The following is a 19,244-nucleotide window of genomic DNA, read 5'->3' as shown; positions in this document are numbered from 1 at the left end:
CCCCCCCTGCTCCTAATACATCAATGGTCAGAGCAACTGGAAACGAGGAACAAAAGCAGGGTGCTGAGGACCTAAATCTGCGACAGCTAAAAAGCCAACGTACCACAAATACTTAAGTCTTCAGGTCTGGAAGAAAAGAATAAGACAAAATAATAGCTAAAAGTATACCAAGCTCTGTAATACAAGGAGGTACCTCTGTAAGATTATTTTAAATCAGTTATATTTAAGCTTTTGTTCCCCTTTTCCGCCACCCCACCATTGGAACACAAAAACTAGCCAAGTATGGTTTGGATTTTGCTAGTCAGCCAGAAGGCTAGGTCTCAGCCACTATCAAAGGCTCACAAGCATCTATACAATTCTAATTCAGAATGTAAGAATGCTTACTGTTCATTAATATTTATAAACTGGCCTCTATATGTTAAGCTCCCCTTGCAAATATTATTTTTTTGAATTTCACACTGAATAAAAAAATGTAAAAGAAAATATTTAAACTAACATGTCATGGAATGGAAATGTTTTAAAAAATGATTTTAAAGAAAACTGATGCAATTCTCGCTTTGCCTGGAAGGTTAGGGGGTTCACATATAATACATAAAATGCACTATGATTAAAAAATAAAAATCTTGCTAAACCTGGCATGTCTCGTGTTTGCTCAGATATACCAAGGAGTCTATGTACCTGTCAAAATGTACTATATACGTAACTGTACACCATGCCAGCCAGTACGGAAAAAAAACTTACAAATATTGCATAGCACTGACAAATTTCTACCAATTAGTTAAGGTGCAATTCTGAACATGAGACACTGTACTTATGTAGTGCCTGAAATATGTTTGATCATAGACAAACTTAAGGTGGCTCTTCTGTCTCTCTCATTGCAAGCCCCAAGAGGTATGCAGTCAATATAGACTATGCTTCCAATGTCATCACAAACATAGGGCTCAAAATTCTAGGCAGAATATTTTATAAGGGACAAAAGCAAATATAAATTAAGCTGTATAAAGTGGGAAATAAATGTAGCATATTAGAAAAAAAAAAATCACTTAGGGATGTGTGTATTTAACACATTTTTATCTGCCAATTTTTGGGCTATGGTTTCAAAAAGGATCACTGTAAAAAATTGAAGTATTCAAAAAGTAACAGGCCTTTAGTTAGAAATCATGCTTACAAACACTTCCATACTGGTAGTTACCGTTAAGTATGCAGATTCTTTTTTTTTTTTTTTTTAATGAATTCAGTTTTCTTCAAGCACATTCTCTCTTTTTAGAAATTTACAATTTCTACCCACTTCCGTATGCCAGTAGCTGCTTTCCTACTATAATTTACAGTAGCTAAGCAATCCTGCAAAAGGTGGGATTGTTTTTAATCTGATTGCATAACCAATATCATAAATCATCCCAAAAATATAAAAAGCGAAAGCAGTAACTGCTTAGGAGTGATTGATACAAGCAGCCAATGAGTTTAGTAGAAAAATGAAAGAGCAGTTTTAAGTCAGCTCTTTCTTAAAAAAAAAAAAAAAAGGGGGGGGGGGGGGGCAAGAAACAGTACTACTGCCTTTTGCCTGCTTCTAGATTTCAGTCCCTAACTTTGAAAAGGCTACCCCATCCATAACAATACTTTTTAAGAGAGCTGGGGAATCACTGCTACCTGCTGAATACTTTGAAAATACGCCTCAAAGAAATGCAATTACTGTTAACTCTCAGCAGCATTGCAACAGAAGTCATAAAAAAATGGGACCAGACCACCTCATTACAAAACCCACTCCCTTCTAAAGCCTTTCAGGATCTATCAAAGTTACTGAGTTGTCAGGCTGGGGTTTTTTCTCTCCTATGAAAGATGTGTTTTGCATAATTAAGTTACTCAAAAGTTCTTACTTTTATTATGGACTGGTAATGCTACATGCATAAATCCATTATTTCCCCCAGGCTTTCAGAACTCATCATGCAGGTAATGGGCCCTGCCTATGATAAAATTCCAATATGAATAGAGAATCCCCTCCCCCTCAACCCATTATGTGCATTCAGTTAGCACACATGGAAAATACCTTTCTAGTCAGGCATCATTGTACTGGCAAAGTCAAACTAAAAGGGGATCTTCTTAATACCTAAATCTCACCCATGCATCATCCACAACACACGAAAGTCACACATACCTCTAAACTTTCCATGGCATTTATTGTCATGGGGAAATAAATATGCAAGACAGTGTTTTAATAGAAATGAAAGACTTGAGATTAACAAATGCTACCACTGGTACGTGGTAGAGGACACTGAACACCATTATGCTAAAGAGGCCAATTTTCAAAGCACAAAGGTTACTGTGAGGCTCATTTTCAAAGCACTTAGCCTCCCAAAGTTCCATAGAAACCTATGGAACTTAGCCTCCCAAAGTGCTTTGAAAATATGCCTCTATGTAACTTTGTAGATCTAAGTGGTTTGAAAATGAACACCTTAGTCTGCTATGAACTTAAGACATGCTGAGTCAGACTAAGGTCTGTTGAGCTCAACATCTTGTCTTTAGCAGTGGACAGTCTGGGTCACAAGGACCCAAAAAGGGTTCTTCTTACTTCATGTAAGTTTTCTTTCCTATTAGCTGCTCAAGAAATTTATCAGCTATAAAAAGGTACATACTCTAATGCAGAATCACACTTTTTTGGTACCTTAGTTCGTAGGCCAAACTAAAATTTTGGTTAAATTGTTCTGATACAGCAAGAAATTCTAATGAGAAAAGTAGTTACAGGACTGAAGAATTTTCAAGCCTGCATGCACTATATGGGTTGAAGATGTTTAAAAAAAGAAACCAAAACAAAAAACCCTCCCAGTGGTTGGAAACAAATGAAGCTGAGAAATGTTAATACCAGAAAGGTTTGCTTACCAGGTGACTGTGGCTGTTCCCTGTGATGAGTTTTACAAATGCAGCTTCACTGTTTCTAATGTTCCCATCTTATTCCTAGTATATTGTACAGGAGCTAAGCACTGTAGAATGTTGCACAAAATCATCGAACACAAATTTATCGCAACACACAGGAAACCCATATATACAATAGAAAGTTGGGTTACAATATTATACTAATGATTGTAATGTTCAGTGCCCTTCTAATGTCCAGTGGTAGCATTGTACATCTGCATCAGAATCTCAACATTTAAAAAAAAGTCTGTCTTCCATTTAAAAGGTTCAGCGTTAAAGTTTCTAAAATATTAGAAATAACCTACTGTACAGATATTACACTCAAACCGGTAAACCTTTTAGAAGTAGATTATGCTAATACCACCCCCTTACTTTTACAGTGGATGGGAAAATGTGAAACTGGGAGACAAAATCCAAGCATGAATCACATGTATACAACACAAAAAGGAACAAAGTCTGAAATCAAAGTAAGCAATGGTGCAAGAGAATAGCCTACAAAATTAAAAAGTAATGACTTGAATTTAGATGTCTTTTGCCTGCTGCTAAAAGAGCAAATGTTATGAATTGGGAGTGAAAAGGGGAATAAATGTTAGTTACTCCGCTATCATGCACAACCAGTCCCCTCTGCCTTCCTCAATGGGCCATTTAAACTCCAGGTCTGGCTGAAGCGCAGAGCTGGTAGAGGAGGAGCATAGAGGGAAAAGATTGCATCAACAGAACAGCCCCCACCCCTCTTCTCAGAAATACTGCCAAGTGTAGGAGGGAAGGGAAGCCAAAACAAAGGGAAGAGAGACAGGCGCCATTTTGGAGCTTCAAGAAGGACAAAGCAACCGCCATCTTAGGACTAAAAAAAAATTAAAGGCACAAACTAGCTGCTTCAAGAGCTGTTATGCTCTACTTTGTAGACAGAATCCATGCATGAAAAAAAAAATTATGCCCGGTCACTACTAAGAAAAAAGTGAGGTTAGCCTAAATTAAAAAAAAACAATTGTGCAAGGATAGCCACCCTGTTGAAACATTACAAGTATTAATCAAAATATATTTTAATAGCATGGGGTTTTAAAAACAAAGCCAATGGCTTGTTATAGCCCTTATTTCCTGTGTATGAGAAATATTCCATTTCTATGTAAAAATAAAAACTAGGGAATATTTTTTTCTGCAATCTTTATCCCCAGATTGCACTAATCCCTTTCTACATCAATTCTTGGTATATATAATGAATTCAAATTATGTACATGCTGTTTTTTTCTTTCCTATCCTGCAATCTTTATGTACAGATTGCTTATAAATTAATTTTACCTTCATCCTTCCAAGTCGCTGTAATTTAAACATTATTCCAACCCTCCAGGGACGTCTCACACACAAGGAAACGGTCTTTCCTTCACCAACTCCGTCATCTCTTGTATGTGAGCTCATTTAATCCCCATAAGTTTTCCTTTTTAACCAAACAACTTTGCATTCCCCATTACTCATTTAACGTTTCCTCCCCGTTTTCTTCCCACCCTCCTTTTCCTTCCTTTCGTTGTTCAAAAATACACTTACTCTCCTCCAATTCCTCTCTCCTGCAGCAGCCTCGGGGACCAATATGACCAAAAAATTTGAATACTAGCAAAAGGTCATTTGCCTTTTTTTTAAGCTCTCTCTACCCCCTCCCTTAAACTATTATTCTATTAATGGATTTTTATGCCTTTACTTAGGGAGGACGAACTGGAAGGGGTGGGAGAGGGTTTGTTTGTTTTCTTTGATTTGATTATCAATATTTGTTCTTGTTTGATGTGGAGGAATTTCTTCAATCACAAAAAATAAGTTATCACATGCAGCCACCGTAACACCCTTTTTGGATTGTGTCGTAGTTAACGCTGATGGTCGTGTGAGGCGGAACCAGAGGAAAAAAAATTAAGCCGCCTTAAATCTTCCCGCTTTGGGCTCTTCTCTTTCTCTGCGCGTAGAATAAAACCTGAGAGAAGGGGGAAGAAAAAAAAAGAAAACCAAGCTTTCAGTCAAAAGCCATCAAATACAGTCAATAAAACTTACGTTCAAGCGACTTATTCGGTACATTTTTTTCGCTCCGTTTTCAAACCGCTTTTACACAACCTCAACGTACACTCACCTTCAGCCGAGCCCCAGAATGGCGACGGTTGCTCGGGCGCGGCATTATAAAGGAGCGTGACGTCACAAAGCAGACCATCCCCCTTCCCCTTTGCTTCTTCGCCGTCTCCCAAGAAGAGAGCGAGAGCGCACTGCTCGCCTATGTACCACGTGACGGGAGAAGCGGCCAATCAAAACCGGCAACGTTCAGACGTAACTTACGTAAGAAATAATTAAACAAAGCAAGGATACAATTTAATGAGGATAAAAAATAATATGTGCAGAAAAATAGTAACATTTTATTTTAAAGTAGTCCTGACTCGACCGCCAAGAAGCTCCCCTCACCGAAAATGATTTTGAAAATTGGTAAATGATGTGACGTCGTTTTTTTAAAGTATCCACGGCCACGCATGCGCAATGCACAAGAGCCGTAGAAATTAATAAAATGTGAGACGTTATTCTTTTTAACTTCCAACTCCGATCCTTCTTATCTATTAAAATCTAAATTTATTCCTCGAGGCGCTACTATTATGATTACTATTATTTTATTCACCCTGTGCGGATATCACTGCAGTGCCCTTGAAATATTTATTTATTTAGGCCTTTTGATAACGTCACGTTATATTAGCGAGGGCGCGCGCGCTGCCTTAAGGCATCTCTCTTCGACGACTTTTGCCTGTATGACTATAATCATTAATTCATACCCATAAAACGAATGATTTATCGTTCATTTTCTATTGTTACCAGTCTCCTTTTTTAAATATAATTTTTTTCACTTTTTTTTGTTTGCAGAAAGGTCACCAGCGCCGCCTATATTCTCGGCAACATGGCGGCTTCCCTGTGTGGAATAATATGGAGAAGGATGTTAGGAACTGGTATTAGAGGCTCCCAGCCCCAGGTACAAAGAAGGGACATATTGGCATTGAGAATGTTGCGATTTTAGCTATGGTTTCTAAGAGAGGTTATTTTTCAGTAGTTCAAGAATCATTTTAATCGTTGCGGTGTATTCTGGGATTGGTAGTTCCGTGGGCTTTGCATCAACTTTAGGCTATCTCTTAATGACAGTTTCTGTAGGAGCTTTCAGTTTTTAGTGGTCTCGTCCAAAACAGCTTATTATTTTAGTAGAGAGAATTGTGTTGAAAAATCTAAGTAAGTGTGTTAGTAACCGAGGTGAGCCTGATCTAGTAGATGATACAGTCTTTGGCTGTCAGGGCTAGATTAAAATGGAGTGAAAATTAACAGAGAACAGGTGTTCTCCATTGACAGCTGGATAAATCAGTCATACATTTATTTATTAGGATTTATTTTCTGGCATTTTGAATGAATTCACTCAAGGCAGTGAACAGTAAGAATAAATCAAACACGAGCAATAGACCATTACAGCAGTAAAAATATTCAAATAACAATACAGAGTTGTATGGCGTGGTATACTACTTCGAATGTCAACACAATGCTCAGTAGAACATTTTAGTAGGCAGCGTAATTGCACATGAGATCAGAGAGATGGTTAACATATATAGGTAAGAGGCGTTAGAACATAAGATGACTTCCTACAGTTTTAGCCTGTCTTCATCCAGGCGAGATTTACGCCATCTCCTTTCCAGTTTCTGACCGCGTTTTAAGGATCTGAAGTTCTGGAGAAAACTAAGGTGAGCGTTTGTTAGTGGGGCATAAGACCGTTTCTGTCATCGTGTTCAGAAAGGCAGCTGCGGTGGTATCTGGGGTTTTGATGTGTAGATTGAAATCTCCCATGATCACCAGCCAAGGGTCACTTTAATCAGGTCTAGGAGTTCTTGCACAGATAATGTGCTCAGTATACCATGAACAGCCAGGTTTGTTTCTCCTCTTCACGCTGGATTAAAGAGATTACTACTAATACTACTACTACTTAGCATTTCTATAGCGCTGCCAGGGTTACGCAGCGCTGTACAAGTTTAAACATGGGGAAGGACGGTCCCTGCTCAAGAGAGCTTACAATCTAGAGGTAACAAACTATGTAGTCAGTGTAGGTATCATGAATGGGGAAAGTGGTTAGGCGCCAAAAGCAAGGGAGAAGAAATGGGCTTTGAGTAAGGACTTGAAAATGGGCAGGGAGGGCGCATGGCGTATGGGCTCGGGAAGTCTGTTCCAGGCATAAGGTGATGCGAGGCAGAAGGGGTGGAGTCTGGAGTTAGCGGTGGTGGAGAAGGCTACAGATAGGAGTGATTTGTTCTGAGAGCGGAGGTTACGGGTGGGAACATACGGGGAGAGGAGGGTAGAGAGGTAATGGGGGGCTGCAGATTGAGTGCACTTGAAGGTCAATAGGAGAAGCTTGAACTGTATAAGGTAGCGGATCGGGAGCCAGTGAAGCGACTTGAGGAGGGGTGATATGAGAGTATCGGTTCACGCGGTAGATAAGACGTGCGGCGGAATTTTGGACAGATTGAAGGGGGGATAGGTGGCTAAGCGGGAGGCCAGCGAGGAGAAGGTTGCAATAGTCAAGACGAGAGGTAACGAGCGAGTGGACGAGGGTTTGGGTGGTCTGTTCAGAGAGGAATGGGTGAATTTTGCTAATATTAAAGAGGAAGAAGCGATAGGTCTTAGCTGTCTGCTGGATATGGGCAGAGAAGGAGAGGGAGGAGTCGAAAATGACTCCGAGATTGCGGGCTGAAGAGACGGGGAGGATGAGGGCATTGTCAACAGAGACGGAAAGTGGGGGAAGAGGAGAAGAGGGTTTGGGTGGAAAGACAAGGAGCTCAGTCTTTGCCATGTTCAGTTTCAGATGCTGGTTGGACATCCAGGCAGCGATGTCTGAGAGGCAGGCCGAAACTTTGGCCTGGGTTTCGACTGTGATGTCGGGAGTGGAGAAGTAAAGCTGGGTGTCATCAGCATAGAGATGGTACTGGAAACCATGTGATGAGATCAGCGAGCCCAGGGAAGAGGTGTATATCGAGAAAAGAAGCGGTCCAAGGACAGATCCTTGAGGAACCCCAACAGAGAGCGGGACGGGGGTGGAAGAAGAGCCATTAGAAAATACTCTGAAGGTGCGTTGGGAAAGATACGAAGAGAACCAGGAGAGGACGGAGCCCTGGAACCCGAATGAGGACAGTGTGTCCAGAAGTAAATTATGATTGACGGTGTCAAAGGCAGCAGATAGGTCGAGGAGGATGAGGATGGAGTAGTGACCTTTGTATTTGGCAAGGAGCAGGTCATTGCAGACTTTAGAGAGTGCTGTTTCTGTCGAGTGTAGTGGGCGAAAGCCGGATTTAAGCGGATCGAGGATGGCCTGAGAGGAGAGGAAATCAAGGCAGCGGCTGTGGACAGCGCGTTCAAGTAATTTGGAGAGGAAGGGTAGGAGAGAGATGGGGCGGTAGTTGGAGGGACAGGTGGGGTCAAGTGATGGTTTTTTGAGAAGCGGTGTGACTACAGCGTGCTTGAAGGTGTCAGGGACAGTAGCAGTGGAGAGAGAGAGGTTGAGGATGTGACAGATTGAGGGGTTAACTGTAGGAGAGATGTTGGTAAGCAGATTGGTGGGAATGGGATCAGAGGAACAGGTGGTGCACTTAGAGGAAGAAAGAAGGCGAGCAGTTTCCTCTTCGGTGATGTCAGGGAAGGAGGAGAAGGAGGCCAGGTTAGGTTGGTTGAGGGAGTGGGTTAAGAAGTCACAGGGAGGAGAAGGCCTGGAAGTGAATTCAAGGTTTATTTTCTGCACTTTATCGCGGAAGTAGTCAGCAAGTGTTTGAGGAGAGAGTGAGGGGGGGTGGGAGCGGAGGGCACTTTAAGTAGGGAGTTGAGGGTGGCGAAGAAGCGACGAGGGTTGGAGCCAAGAGAATTGGTTAATTGAGAATAATATTCCTGTTTGGCAAGGAATAGGGAGGACTGGAAGGAGGATAGCATGAATTTGTAATGGGTGAAGTCTGACAGGGTGCGAGATTTCCTCCAGAGTCGTTCAGCAGATCGGGTGCAGGAGCGAAGGTAACGGATGCAAGGGGTTAACCAGGGCTGAGGATTAATGCGCTTAGTGGGGCGAGAGACAGATGGTGCTAGGGTATCCAGAGCAGTGGAGAGAATTTCATTGTAGGTAGAGACAGCCGTGTCGACAGATTCAGAAGACGAGATGGAAGGGAAGAGATTGGGGATGTGAGAGGATAGGGTAGGGGGGTCGACAGCTTGGATATTCCTGAAGGCAGTGGTTATAGTTGGACGAGGTTGAGGGGGAGGGTGATGAAGTGTGAGGGTGATTAGGTGATGATCTGAGATAGGAAGGACTGAGGTGCAGAAATTGGAGGGTGAGCAGGAGGAGAAGAGAACGAGGTCGAGACAATGGCCATTACGATGAGTAGGGGTGGTAGAGCATAGTTGGAGGTTAAAGGAGGATGTCAGAGTGAGGAATTTAGAAGCATAGGAGTTGGAAGGGTTGTCAACATAAATGTTAAAATCACCAAGCATGAGGGATGGAGATGAGGGATCAAGAAAGACGGTGAGCCAAGCGTCGAAATCAGTAAGGAATGAAGAGAGGGGCTTCTCAGGGGGGCGGTAGATGACTGCAACTCTGAGTGGTGTCGGGTAGAATAGACGGATGGCATGAGTTTCAAAGGATGAGAAGCAGTGAGACTGTGGCAGGAGGAGGGGTTGGAAACTACAAGAGGGTGAGAGAAGAAACCCAACGCCTCCACCGCATGCATCTGGGCGGGGAGTGTGGGAGAAAAGATATCCTCCATGGCATGGGGCTGCAATTGAGGCAGTGTCATTAGGGGTTATCCAAGTTTCAGTTAAAGCGAGCAGTTGAAGGGAACGGGAGATGAATAAATCGTGGATGAAGGAGAGTTTGTTGCATACTGAGTGGGCATTCCATAGGGCACACGAGAAGGGGAGGGAAGCGGGGGGGGGGGGGGGGAGAAGGGGAATAGAGATGAGATTGGAGGCATTCTGGGATTGGTTACGTGGATATGGAGAGGTGAGGGGGACCTGGATTGGGATTGACATCACCTGCGGAAAGTAGGAGAAGGAGTAAGAGAGTGCGGAGGAGGGTAGGGGAGGCAGGTCGACGAAGATGGCGAAGACGGGATGTGTTAAGGAGGAATGGGGATGGGTTAATGGTGGGGAGGAAGTGTAGAAGGTTGAGAGCTAGGAATGATGAGGGGGGCAGGAGAGCTGGGGTGGGGGGAGGTAGGGGAGTAATGAGCAGGACGGGAGGGGACAAGGGTGGGCAATGAGTTCCTGAGGTAGACAGTGGAAGGGGAGGGGGGAAGAGGTTAGGAAGGGACAGGGCGATGAATAGAATGTGTATAGGGGCCATATATAGGGCTAAGGTGGATGCGGGTAGATGTGAAGTGGCTAAGGTGATGGGAGTAGAGGAGGAGGCAGGAATGCTAGGATTGGGACAGCAGGCAACAGCTAAGGCATAGGGAGTGATAGTGTCTAGAGGAATTCAATCAGCAGTTAAGATAGAGTAAAGGAATTCAATCAACAGTTAAAGTAGGTATTCGATATGCATCAGAAGTCGAGGTAACAACTGGAGCAGGTAGCTGGAACAGGCAGGGAGAGGCTGAACGAGCTGGATCAGGCGGGCTGGAACAAGCTGGAGCAGATGACTGGGACAGGCAGGGATAAGCTGGATCCGACGGCCTGGGACAAGCTGGAGCAGGTAGCTGGAGCAAGCTGGATTCGACGGACTGGGACAAGCTGGAGCAGGTAGCTGGAACAAGCGGGGAGAGGCTGGAACAGGTGGACAGGAACAAGCTGGATCAGGTGGGCTGGCACCGCTGAAACAGAAGGACTGTAGCAAACAGGGAGAAGCTGGATCAGGCGGGCTGGAAGAAGCTGGAGCAGATGGATTGGGATGAGCCTGGATCAGGCGGGCTGGAACAAGTTGGAGCAGATGGCTGGCACAAGTTGGAGCAGATGGCTGGAACAAACAGGGAGAAGCTGGTACTGACGGACTGCGGCAGGAACAAGCAGGGAGAAGCTGGATCCGACGGACTGCGGCAAGCTGGAGCAGGTAGTAGGCGGGCTGGAACAAGCTGGAGTAGATGGCTGGAATAAACAGGGAGAAGCTGGATCCGACGGACTGCGGCTGGAACAAGCAGGGAGAAGCTGGATCCGACGGACTGCGGCAAGCTGGAGCAGGTAGCAGGCGGGCTGGAACAGGCCAATGGATCAGAGTAGACAGGGAAAGCTGGATCGGCGGACTGGGACAAGCAGGGAGAAGCTGGATCCGACGGACTGCTGGAGCAGGTAGCAGGCGGGCTGGAACAGGCCGATGGATCAGAGCAGGCAGGGAAAGCTGGATTGGCGGGCTGGGACAAGCTGGAACCGCTGGACTGGAGCAAGCAAGCAGAGAGAAGAGAAGATGGCTCGGGTGGACCAGGAAGAGCTGGATCGGCGGACAGGGACAGGCTGGACTGGACCAGGGAGAGCTCGGGACCGCTCGGGTGGACCAGGGAGAGCTGGAGCAGGTGGGTCGCTCTCAGAGTAACAGTGCTGGAGGCTGCTGGGCTGGTCTCGGAGCGACCAAGCTGGGCTGGACTCGGAACGACCAAGCTGGGCTGCACGTAGAACAGCAGTGCAACTAGGGCGCCTGTGGAAGACGCTAAGCCGCACCAACTGCCCAATCTGAAGGACTCGCGGTGCAGGCAGGCCGCGCCACGTGGTGGGAAGGGCAGCGTGGGCGTCGGGCTGCTGGGCCCGGGACCTCGCACCACGAGATCGGGCCCGCCGGAGCTCTCAGCCGACACTGTCCCGGGCAGTTCCTGCCGGGGAGCGCGACGGCCGAGGGCGAGCTCTCTTTACTTTCTCGGCGCTTTGCTGTGTGGGAGCGCCTCTCGCTTAGGCAGTGTCCTCCGCCCTGCTCCGTTTTGGGACCCGCAGCCCGACCTGTGCTGACCTGAACGCGGGGCGTTCACAGTTCTTCCCGCTGGTCTCGGCAGCGTTGTGGGGTCTCCGCTGGTGTCGAGCGGTGCGTTTGGGAGCAGGAGCGAGTCCGGTGCCCTTAAGATTGGGCTTCATCTGTGGCTTGGCGGAGCTTACTGTGTGGCCGCCATCTTAAAACTGATTCATTTAGCTGGGGGATGGAGATTCTGTGCAGTTTGATTGTATCCCAAATCAAGACTGCTACCCCTCCATCCTGTCTTCCTTGTCTTGGTTGATGTTGGATGTTGAAACCTGTTGGGCATAGTTCAGCCAGTGGTAAACCCCCACTTCCATCTAGCCAGGTTTCACTTATTCCTAGAATGTCAAGATGCTGTTCATATATGACATCATGGATCACTGAGGATTTCGTTGTAGCTGATCTGACATTCACCAGTCCTGTAGATTCCAAGTGTGGTCCGGGGGTGCTGGTGGTAGGTTTGGTGTGGCAATGAGGTGATCTTTTAAGTACTGTTATGTTGACCTCTTAGTGGGGATTATAGCTTGCTTTTCCACACCACTGGGATCCCTGAGGTCTCTACGGGACCTAGGCACATTCTTTGTGTCAGAAGCTAGTCAGGCAAAATTTCACTGGGCGGCACTGTGGTCCACCCTGTGGATCAGCAGTCTTACTAGTTGGCAATGCAGGGTTAAGGCGTTAAGAGAACAAACCTTTTTAAAGTTGTAAATTCAGATCAGGCCTGGGAGATCAAAAGGTTTCCAGCAATAGAGAAACAAATGTCTGTATTTAGCACTTCTATGTGAATTTATTTGGAAACTGACTTCAGAGGAGGTTGATGGCTGATTTTAGTTTTAAGGAATCTTAACAGATTCAGAATTTTAGAAATAGTTATGTAGTTAAAATAAAAGTTTAACTTATGGATTGTAGGTGTGCACTTTATATTTTCTGGTTCTGATATCCTTGGATGGTCCGATTGATGCAGGTTGCTATAGAATTTTAGAAATAGTTATGTAGTTAAAATAAAAGTTTAACTTGTGGATTGTAGGTATGCACTTTTTCTGGTTCTGATATCCTTGGATTTATTTGTTACATTTGTATCCCACATTTTCCCACCTATTTGCAGGCTCAATGGATGGTCCAATTGATGCAGGTTGCTGTAGGCTTTTTCTTTGTTGTCCAGGAGGAGGGTTAGATGTGAATATAGATCCAGCTCCAATCACTTGGTATGAGGAGAGTTATTTGTAATATGAAGGGAAGATAAGTTTCCTTTCTCTAGCCAAAATACATGAAAAAAAGTCCAAAGTAAAATTGAGGACTGGCGCCTCAACACAGACTGAGCAGAAGTCAATAGAAGTTTAGGTTGTAAATAAGCAAAAAATGTATTATTTAATCTAAGTTGCAGAACCTAATGTGTGAACCCAGCCAACTAGCTAGCCCTCAGCCAGTCTAGTCTTGGTGATGTTATCAGATGGTGCTAGAACCCTGGACCTTGTTTTCCAAGAGCTCAGAACAGCCTATAAATTTTTAGTGGATATAAGTAGATTATTTTGCCATTGTCTGTACCAGACCTCATGGTAGCTTAAGCTGGGAAAGGGGAGGTGGGCAGGTTTGTGTGGCTGATTTTATCTTGCTCTGTCTACAGAGAGCATCTGTTGCAGCAGTGGTTCTCAACCTCTCTTCTGTTGTGACACAGCTGACAGTATTCATGTATGTGAAACTGAACACTAAAATTCACAGCTGAACAAAAAATCCAAGTATTTCAGTGTAAGTTTAGTGTGAATTTACCTACCATTCAATCCCATATCGAAAAACTAGATGCAACTCATTAGTCCCAAATTTCTCACTTGTCATATAAAACAAATATATATTCAAATTCTGTTGTCACCTCAGTAACAGCAACACAAAATCCCTCCACTACCAAACTCAAATATGCTACCCAGAAACTATGTAGCAAACAGAAATGGGCAGAAGACTTGTGACATTTCTAGTTTGGGCTGGTAGCAGCTATTATCATTGAGTGCAATGAGGAAGCAGAAGGACCAGTTATGGGGATTTCAGAACTTGACTTTCAGGATCCCTGGTCTCTCCAGCTTGCAGACACGGAAGGTTTCTAAGGCAAGCACAGGCGTAGTGTTTCCAGTATACCAAATTTTTGGTGACACACCAGTTGCGAAGCGCTGTGTTACAGGGAAGCAACTTAATTTTCTCCACGGACAAGTGCGATGTGTCAACCACACATTGGTGACTCCCAAGCTTATTTGAAATACATTATACTCCTGATCAGTCTACCCCCCCTACAAAGATGAAGTGACATAACCGACTCGATGAATCTGAATGCTAATAAAATGTTTTAAAACTATCTACTATGCATATCATTTCTTTCCTGCTCTCTGTATACACATGTAATGCATGTGACCACGGCTCCCTGACAGTTTAATGAAAAAAGCAATATGATAACTGAGGGAAGGGTGGGAGGATCTGTGTGGCTAGCAGATCCTCTAGTCATGAAAACTTATCATTACAGGTAAGCACCTTTCATTTCTCCATGGACTAGAAGATCTGGTAGCCACACAGTTGAAGACTCCCAAGCTGAAAAACACAGGTAACAGACTATCATAATAAATGCAATATGGGGGATTCCAAGATGGCTACACGCTAACGCGCCTTGCTGCTGCAGTAACATTATTGTATGATGCCTAAGCATAGAGGAAGAGCAGCTGCCCGAGTCTCCTAGACCCCTTCCCAAGTACCTGGACCGTTGGATTGGTTTATGCAGCGAAGAACTGGTGTTGAATCTGGGGCTGCTTCGAGGTGAGACACCGGTGTAATGGAGGAAATATCGGCGTCCCTCGAGCTGGAAACAACTCTCAGCCCCAAGCAGAGAGCTCCACCCCCACTGCCAACGGCAGCGAGTTCCCCGCTTCCTGGTTCGCTGATGCCTACCCTGAGTGGTGAAGGAGCTTCAGCGAAGGAGACTCAATATCAGCTTCGGATAGCGGAAGAGGGGAGGTGGTTACCTCCAGGAGAAACTCGCCAGCCAGAAGTGGCAGGGGATCTACAAGCGGCTGGAGAGGGGAGAATTGAACAAGAATTGATATTTCCTTTAGAACTCATCACCAAGCCTGAGAAGGTAACTATGGACTCCATTGTGGGATCTTATGTCCCATTTGGGACAGATGTTTTAAGCAATTACAACTAAACAATCCTAAATAGTAGTAGTAGTAAAAATTAGAGAACCATGCCAGGAATATGAATTTGCGTTTTATTAATTTCCCGGGTGTACCAATGCTAAAGCCTGGTGCTATGTTGAAGAGATACTTGATAGAGAACTTAAATATACCTGAAGCCAATTTACCACCGTTTTCGAAGGTTTTCTATCTCCCTCAAAAAGCTTCAGATCAAAATATGCAACAGATATCGGATATTTCTGCTTTTCTAGAGACTTCGGACACTCAACAGGCCACACCAGCAACTTTGGTTGCTACAGTGGCCTTAATTCCTGCCAAGCAATGGCTCTTCCAGATGTTTTTTAGACATCGGGAGAAGCCATTTCTTGGTTTATCCTCCGGTACCAAAGATTGCTGTAATAGCGGAGCCGACAGTGTTAAAAGTAATACCCACTTCCTGTTGTAAGTATAAGGGCTTTGAAAATACGCCTCATGGTGTCCTAAATAAGCAAAAAAAATTTTCTGGCTATAATCTTTGTTTATGTTCTCTAGGGTTTGGATCAAATAAACGGATGCCTCAATTAATCAGTGCCCCATTTAACTGGAATCCACTGTATCTGCAAAAATGTAATCAATACAGAAATAAATCCCATGTAGTGGTGAATAATAAGTATAATTTTGAGTGGTCAAACTTCTTTCCCTCTAAGAAACAAACAAACCCAAGTCTTGCACCAGTACTCTTAGTGTTTTAGAATGTACAGTGTCCCTGGAAGAGTGTTTCCTCATGGAATCTAAACTGAAGTTCATATCAGAGTACCCCTCACAAACACAGCTAATGAAGTCTTCATATTTATTAAAAAACACTTGACCCTACCTGCCCCTCCAACTACCGCCCCATCTCTCTTTTACCCTTCCTTTCCAAAATACTTGAGCGCGCCATTCACAGCCGCTGCCTTGATTTTCTCTCCTCTCATGCCATCCTCGATCCACTTCAATCCGGTTTTCGCCCTCTGCACTCGACAGAAACGGCACTCTCTAAAGTTTGCAATGACCTGCTCCTGGCCAAATCCAGAGGTCACTACTCCATCCTCATCCTCCTCTATCTTTCTGCCGCGTTTGACACTGTCAATCATGATTTACTTCTTGCCACGCTGTCCTCTTTTGGGTTCCAAGGCCCTGTCCTCTCCTGGTTCTCTTATCTCTCCCACCGCACCTTCAGGGTACACTCCCATGGATCTTCCTCCACTCCCATCCCACTATCTGTTGGAGTTCCCCAGGGATCTGTCCTTGGACCCCTTCTCTTCTCAATCTACACCTCTTCCCTTGGCTCGCTGATCTCGTCTCATGGTTTTCAGTATCATCTTTATGCTGATGACACCCAGCTATACCTCTCCACACCTGACATCACCGCGGAGACCCAGGCCAAGGTATCGGCCTGTTTATCCGACATTGCGGCATGGATGTCCAACCGCCACCTGAAGCTGAACATGTCCAAGACCGAGCTCCTCGTCTTTCCTCCTAAACCCACTTCTCCTCTTCCTCCACTCTCTATCTCAGTTGATAACACCCTCATCCTCCCCGTCCCATCTGCCCGCAACCTCGGAGTCATCTTCGACTCCTCCCTCTCCTTCTCTGCGCATATCCAACAGACTGCCAAGACCTGTCGCTTCTTCCTCTTCAACATCAGCAAAATTCGCCCTTTCCTCTCTGAGCACACCACCAGAACTCTCGTCCACGCTCTCATTACCTCTCGCCTTGATTACTGCAACTTACTCCTCACCGGCCTCCCACTCAGCCATCTATCCCCCCTTCAATCCATTCAGAACGCTGCTGCACGTCTTATATTCCGCCAAAACCGATATACTCATATCACCCCTCTCCTCAAATCACTTCATTGGCTTCCGATCAGATATCGCATACAATTCAAGCTCCTCCTCCTTACCTACAAATGCACTCAGTCTGCGGCTCCTCACTACCTCTCCACCCTCATCTCCCCCTATGTTCCCGCCCGTAACCTCCGCTCACAGGACAAAGCCCTTCTCTCAGTACCCTTCTCCACCACTGCCAACTCCAGGCTCCGCTCATTCTGCCTTGCCTCACCCTATGCCTGGAACAATCTTCCTTTACCCATACACCATGCCCCCTCCCTACCCATCTTCAAATCTCTGCTTAAAACTCACCTCTTCAATGCTGCCTTCGGCGCCTAACCGCTCGAGAAATATAGAATGCCCCAATCTATCCACCCTATCAGATTAACTGTTCACTCGTCCTCTAGATTGTTCACTTGTCTTTAGATTGTTCTCTTGTCTTTTAGATTGTAAGCTCTTTGAGCAGGGACTGTCCTTCTATGTTTACATAGTAACATAGTAGATGACGGCAGAAAAAGACCTGCACGGTCCATCCAGTCTGCCCAACAAGACAACTCATGTGTGCTACTTTTGTATATACCCTACTTTGATTTGTACCAGTGCTCTTCAGGGCACAGACCGTATAAGTCTGCCCAGCACTATCCCCGCCTCCCAACCACCAGCTCTGGGATAGACCGTATAAGTCTGCCCAGCACTATCCCCGCCTCCCACCACCGGCTCTGGCACAGACCGTATAAGTCTGCCCAGCGCTATCCCTGCCTCCCAACCTCCAGTCCCGCCTCCCACTACCGGCTCTGCTATCCAATCTCGGTTAAGCTCCTGAGGATCCTTTCCTTTTGAACAGGATTCCTTTATGTTTATCCCACGCATGTTTGAATTCCGTTACCGTTTTCCTCTCCACCACCTCCCGCGGGAGGGCATTCCAAACATCCACCACTCTCTCCGTGAAGAAATACTTCCTGACATTTTTCTTGAGTCTGCCCCCCTTCAATCTCATTTCATGTCCTCTCGTTCTACCGCCTTCGTATCTCCGGAAAAGGTTCGTTTGCGGATTAATACCTTTCAAATATTTGAACGTCTGTATCATATCACCCCTGTTTCTCCTTTCCTCCAGGGTATACATGTTCAGGTCAGCAAGTCTCTCCTCATACGTCTTGTTAGGCAAATCCCATACCATTCTCGTAGCTTTTCTTTGCACCGCTTCGATTCTTTTTACATCCTTAGCAAGATACGGCCTCCAAAACTGAACACAATACTCTAGATGGGGCCTCACCAACGACTTATACAGAGGCATCAACACCCCCTTTCTTCTGCTGGTCACACCTCTCTCTATACAGCCCAACAACCTTCTAGATACAGCCACTGCCTTGTCACACTGTTTCGTCATCTTCAAATCCTCAGATACTATCACCCCAAGGTCCCTCTCCCCGTCCGAACCTATCAGACTCTCGCCACCTAACACATACGTCTCCCGTGGATTTCTATTCCCTAAGTGCATCACTTTGCATTTCTTCGCATTGAATTTTAATTGCCAGACCTTAGACCATTGTTCTAGCTTCTTCAAATCCTTTTTCATGTTTTCCACTCCCTCCGGGGTGTCCACTCTGTTACAGATCTTAGTATCATCCACAAATAGGCAAACTTTACCTTCTAACCCTTCGGCAAGGTCACTCACAAATATATTGAACAGAATCGGCCCCAGCACCGAACCTTGAGGCACTCCACTACTCACCTTTCCCTCCTCCGAGCTAACTCCATTCACCACCACCCTCTGGCATCTGTCCGTCAACCAGTTCCTAATCCAGTTCACCACTTTAGGTCCTATCTTCAGCCCATCCAGTTTATTTAAAAGCCTCCTGTGGGGAACCGTGTCAAAAGCTTTGCTGAAATCTAAGTAGATTACGTCCATAGCTCGTCCCTGATTCAATTCTCCTGTCACCCAATCAAAAAACTCAATGAGATTCGTTTGGCACGATTTCCCTTTGGTAAAACCATGTTGTCTCGGATCTTGCAACTTATTGGCTTCCAGGAAATTCATTATCCTTTCCTTCAGCATCGCTTCCATTACTTTTCCAATAACCGAAGTGAGGCTTACCGGCCTGTAGTTTCCAGCTACTTCCCTATCACCACTTTTGTGAAGAGGGACCACCTCCGCCATTCTCCAATCCCTTGGAACATCTCCCGTCTCCAAGGATTTAGTAAACAAATCTTTAAGAGGACCCGCCAGGACCTCTCTGAGCTCCCTTAATATCCTGGGGTGGATCCCGTCCGGTCCCATGGCTTTGTCCACCTTTAGCTTTACAAGTTGTTCATACACACTCTCTTTTGTAAATGATGCTGTATCCACTCCACTATCATTTGTAC

At 45.2% G+C, this 19,244-nt stretch overlaps 2 protein-coding genes across 2 annotated transcripts in view; one reads left to right on the top strand and one right to left on the bottom strand.

The window, feature by feature from the left end:
* Window positions 1-5,065, bottom strand: part of PPP1R10 (protein phosphatase 1 regulatory subunit 10) — a 35,463-nt gene extending 30,398 nt beyond the window's left edge. The window contains exons 1-2 of the mRNA XM_030197380.1: window positions 5,018-5,065; window positions 4,450-4,864 (exon numbers count right to left, since the gene is read on the bottom strand). The gene's annotated coding sequence lies outside the window, so the exon portion shown is untranslated. The remainder of the gene's footprint in view (window positions 1-4,449; window positions 4,865-5,017) is intronic.
* A 354-nt stretch (window positions 5,066-5,419) lies between these two features.
* Window positions 5,420-19,244, top strand: part of MRPS18B (mitochondrial ribosomal protein S18B) — a 39,099-nt gene continuing 25,274 nt past the window's right edge. Inside the window, exons 1-2 of the mRNA XM_030197379.1 lie at window positions 5,420-5,442; window positions 5,788-5,893. Of these exons, the coding sequence (XP_030053239.1) occupies window positions 5,822-5,893 (72 nt within the window). The 5' untranslated portion in view covers window positions 5,420-5,442; window positions 5,788-5,821. The remainder of the gene's footprint in view (window positions 5,443-5,787; window positions 5,894-19,244) is intronic.

Source organism: Microcaecilia unicolor, chromosome 3, assembly GCF_901765095.1.
Source record: "Microcaecilia unicolor chromosome 3, aMicUni1.1, whole genome shotgun sequence".
Taxonomy (NCBI): domain Eukaryota; kingdom Metazoa; phylum Chordata; class Amphibia; order Gymnophiona; family Siphonopidae; genus Microcaecilia; species Microcaecilia unicolor.
The sequence above is the reverse complement of the archived record's forward strand: the minus strand, read 5'-3'. Positions and strand labels throughout refer to the sequence as shown.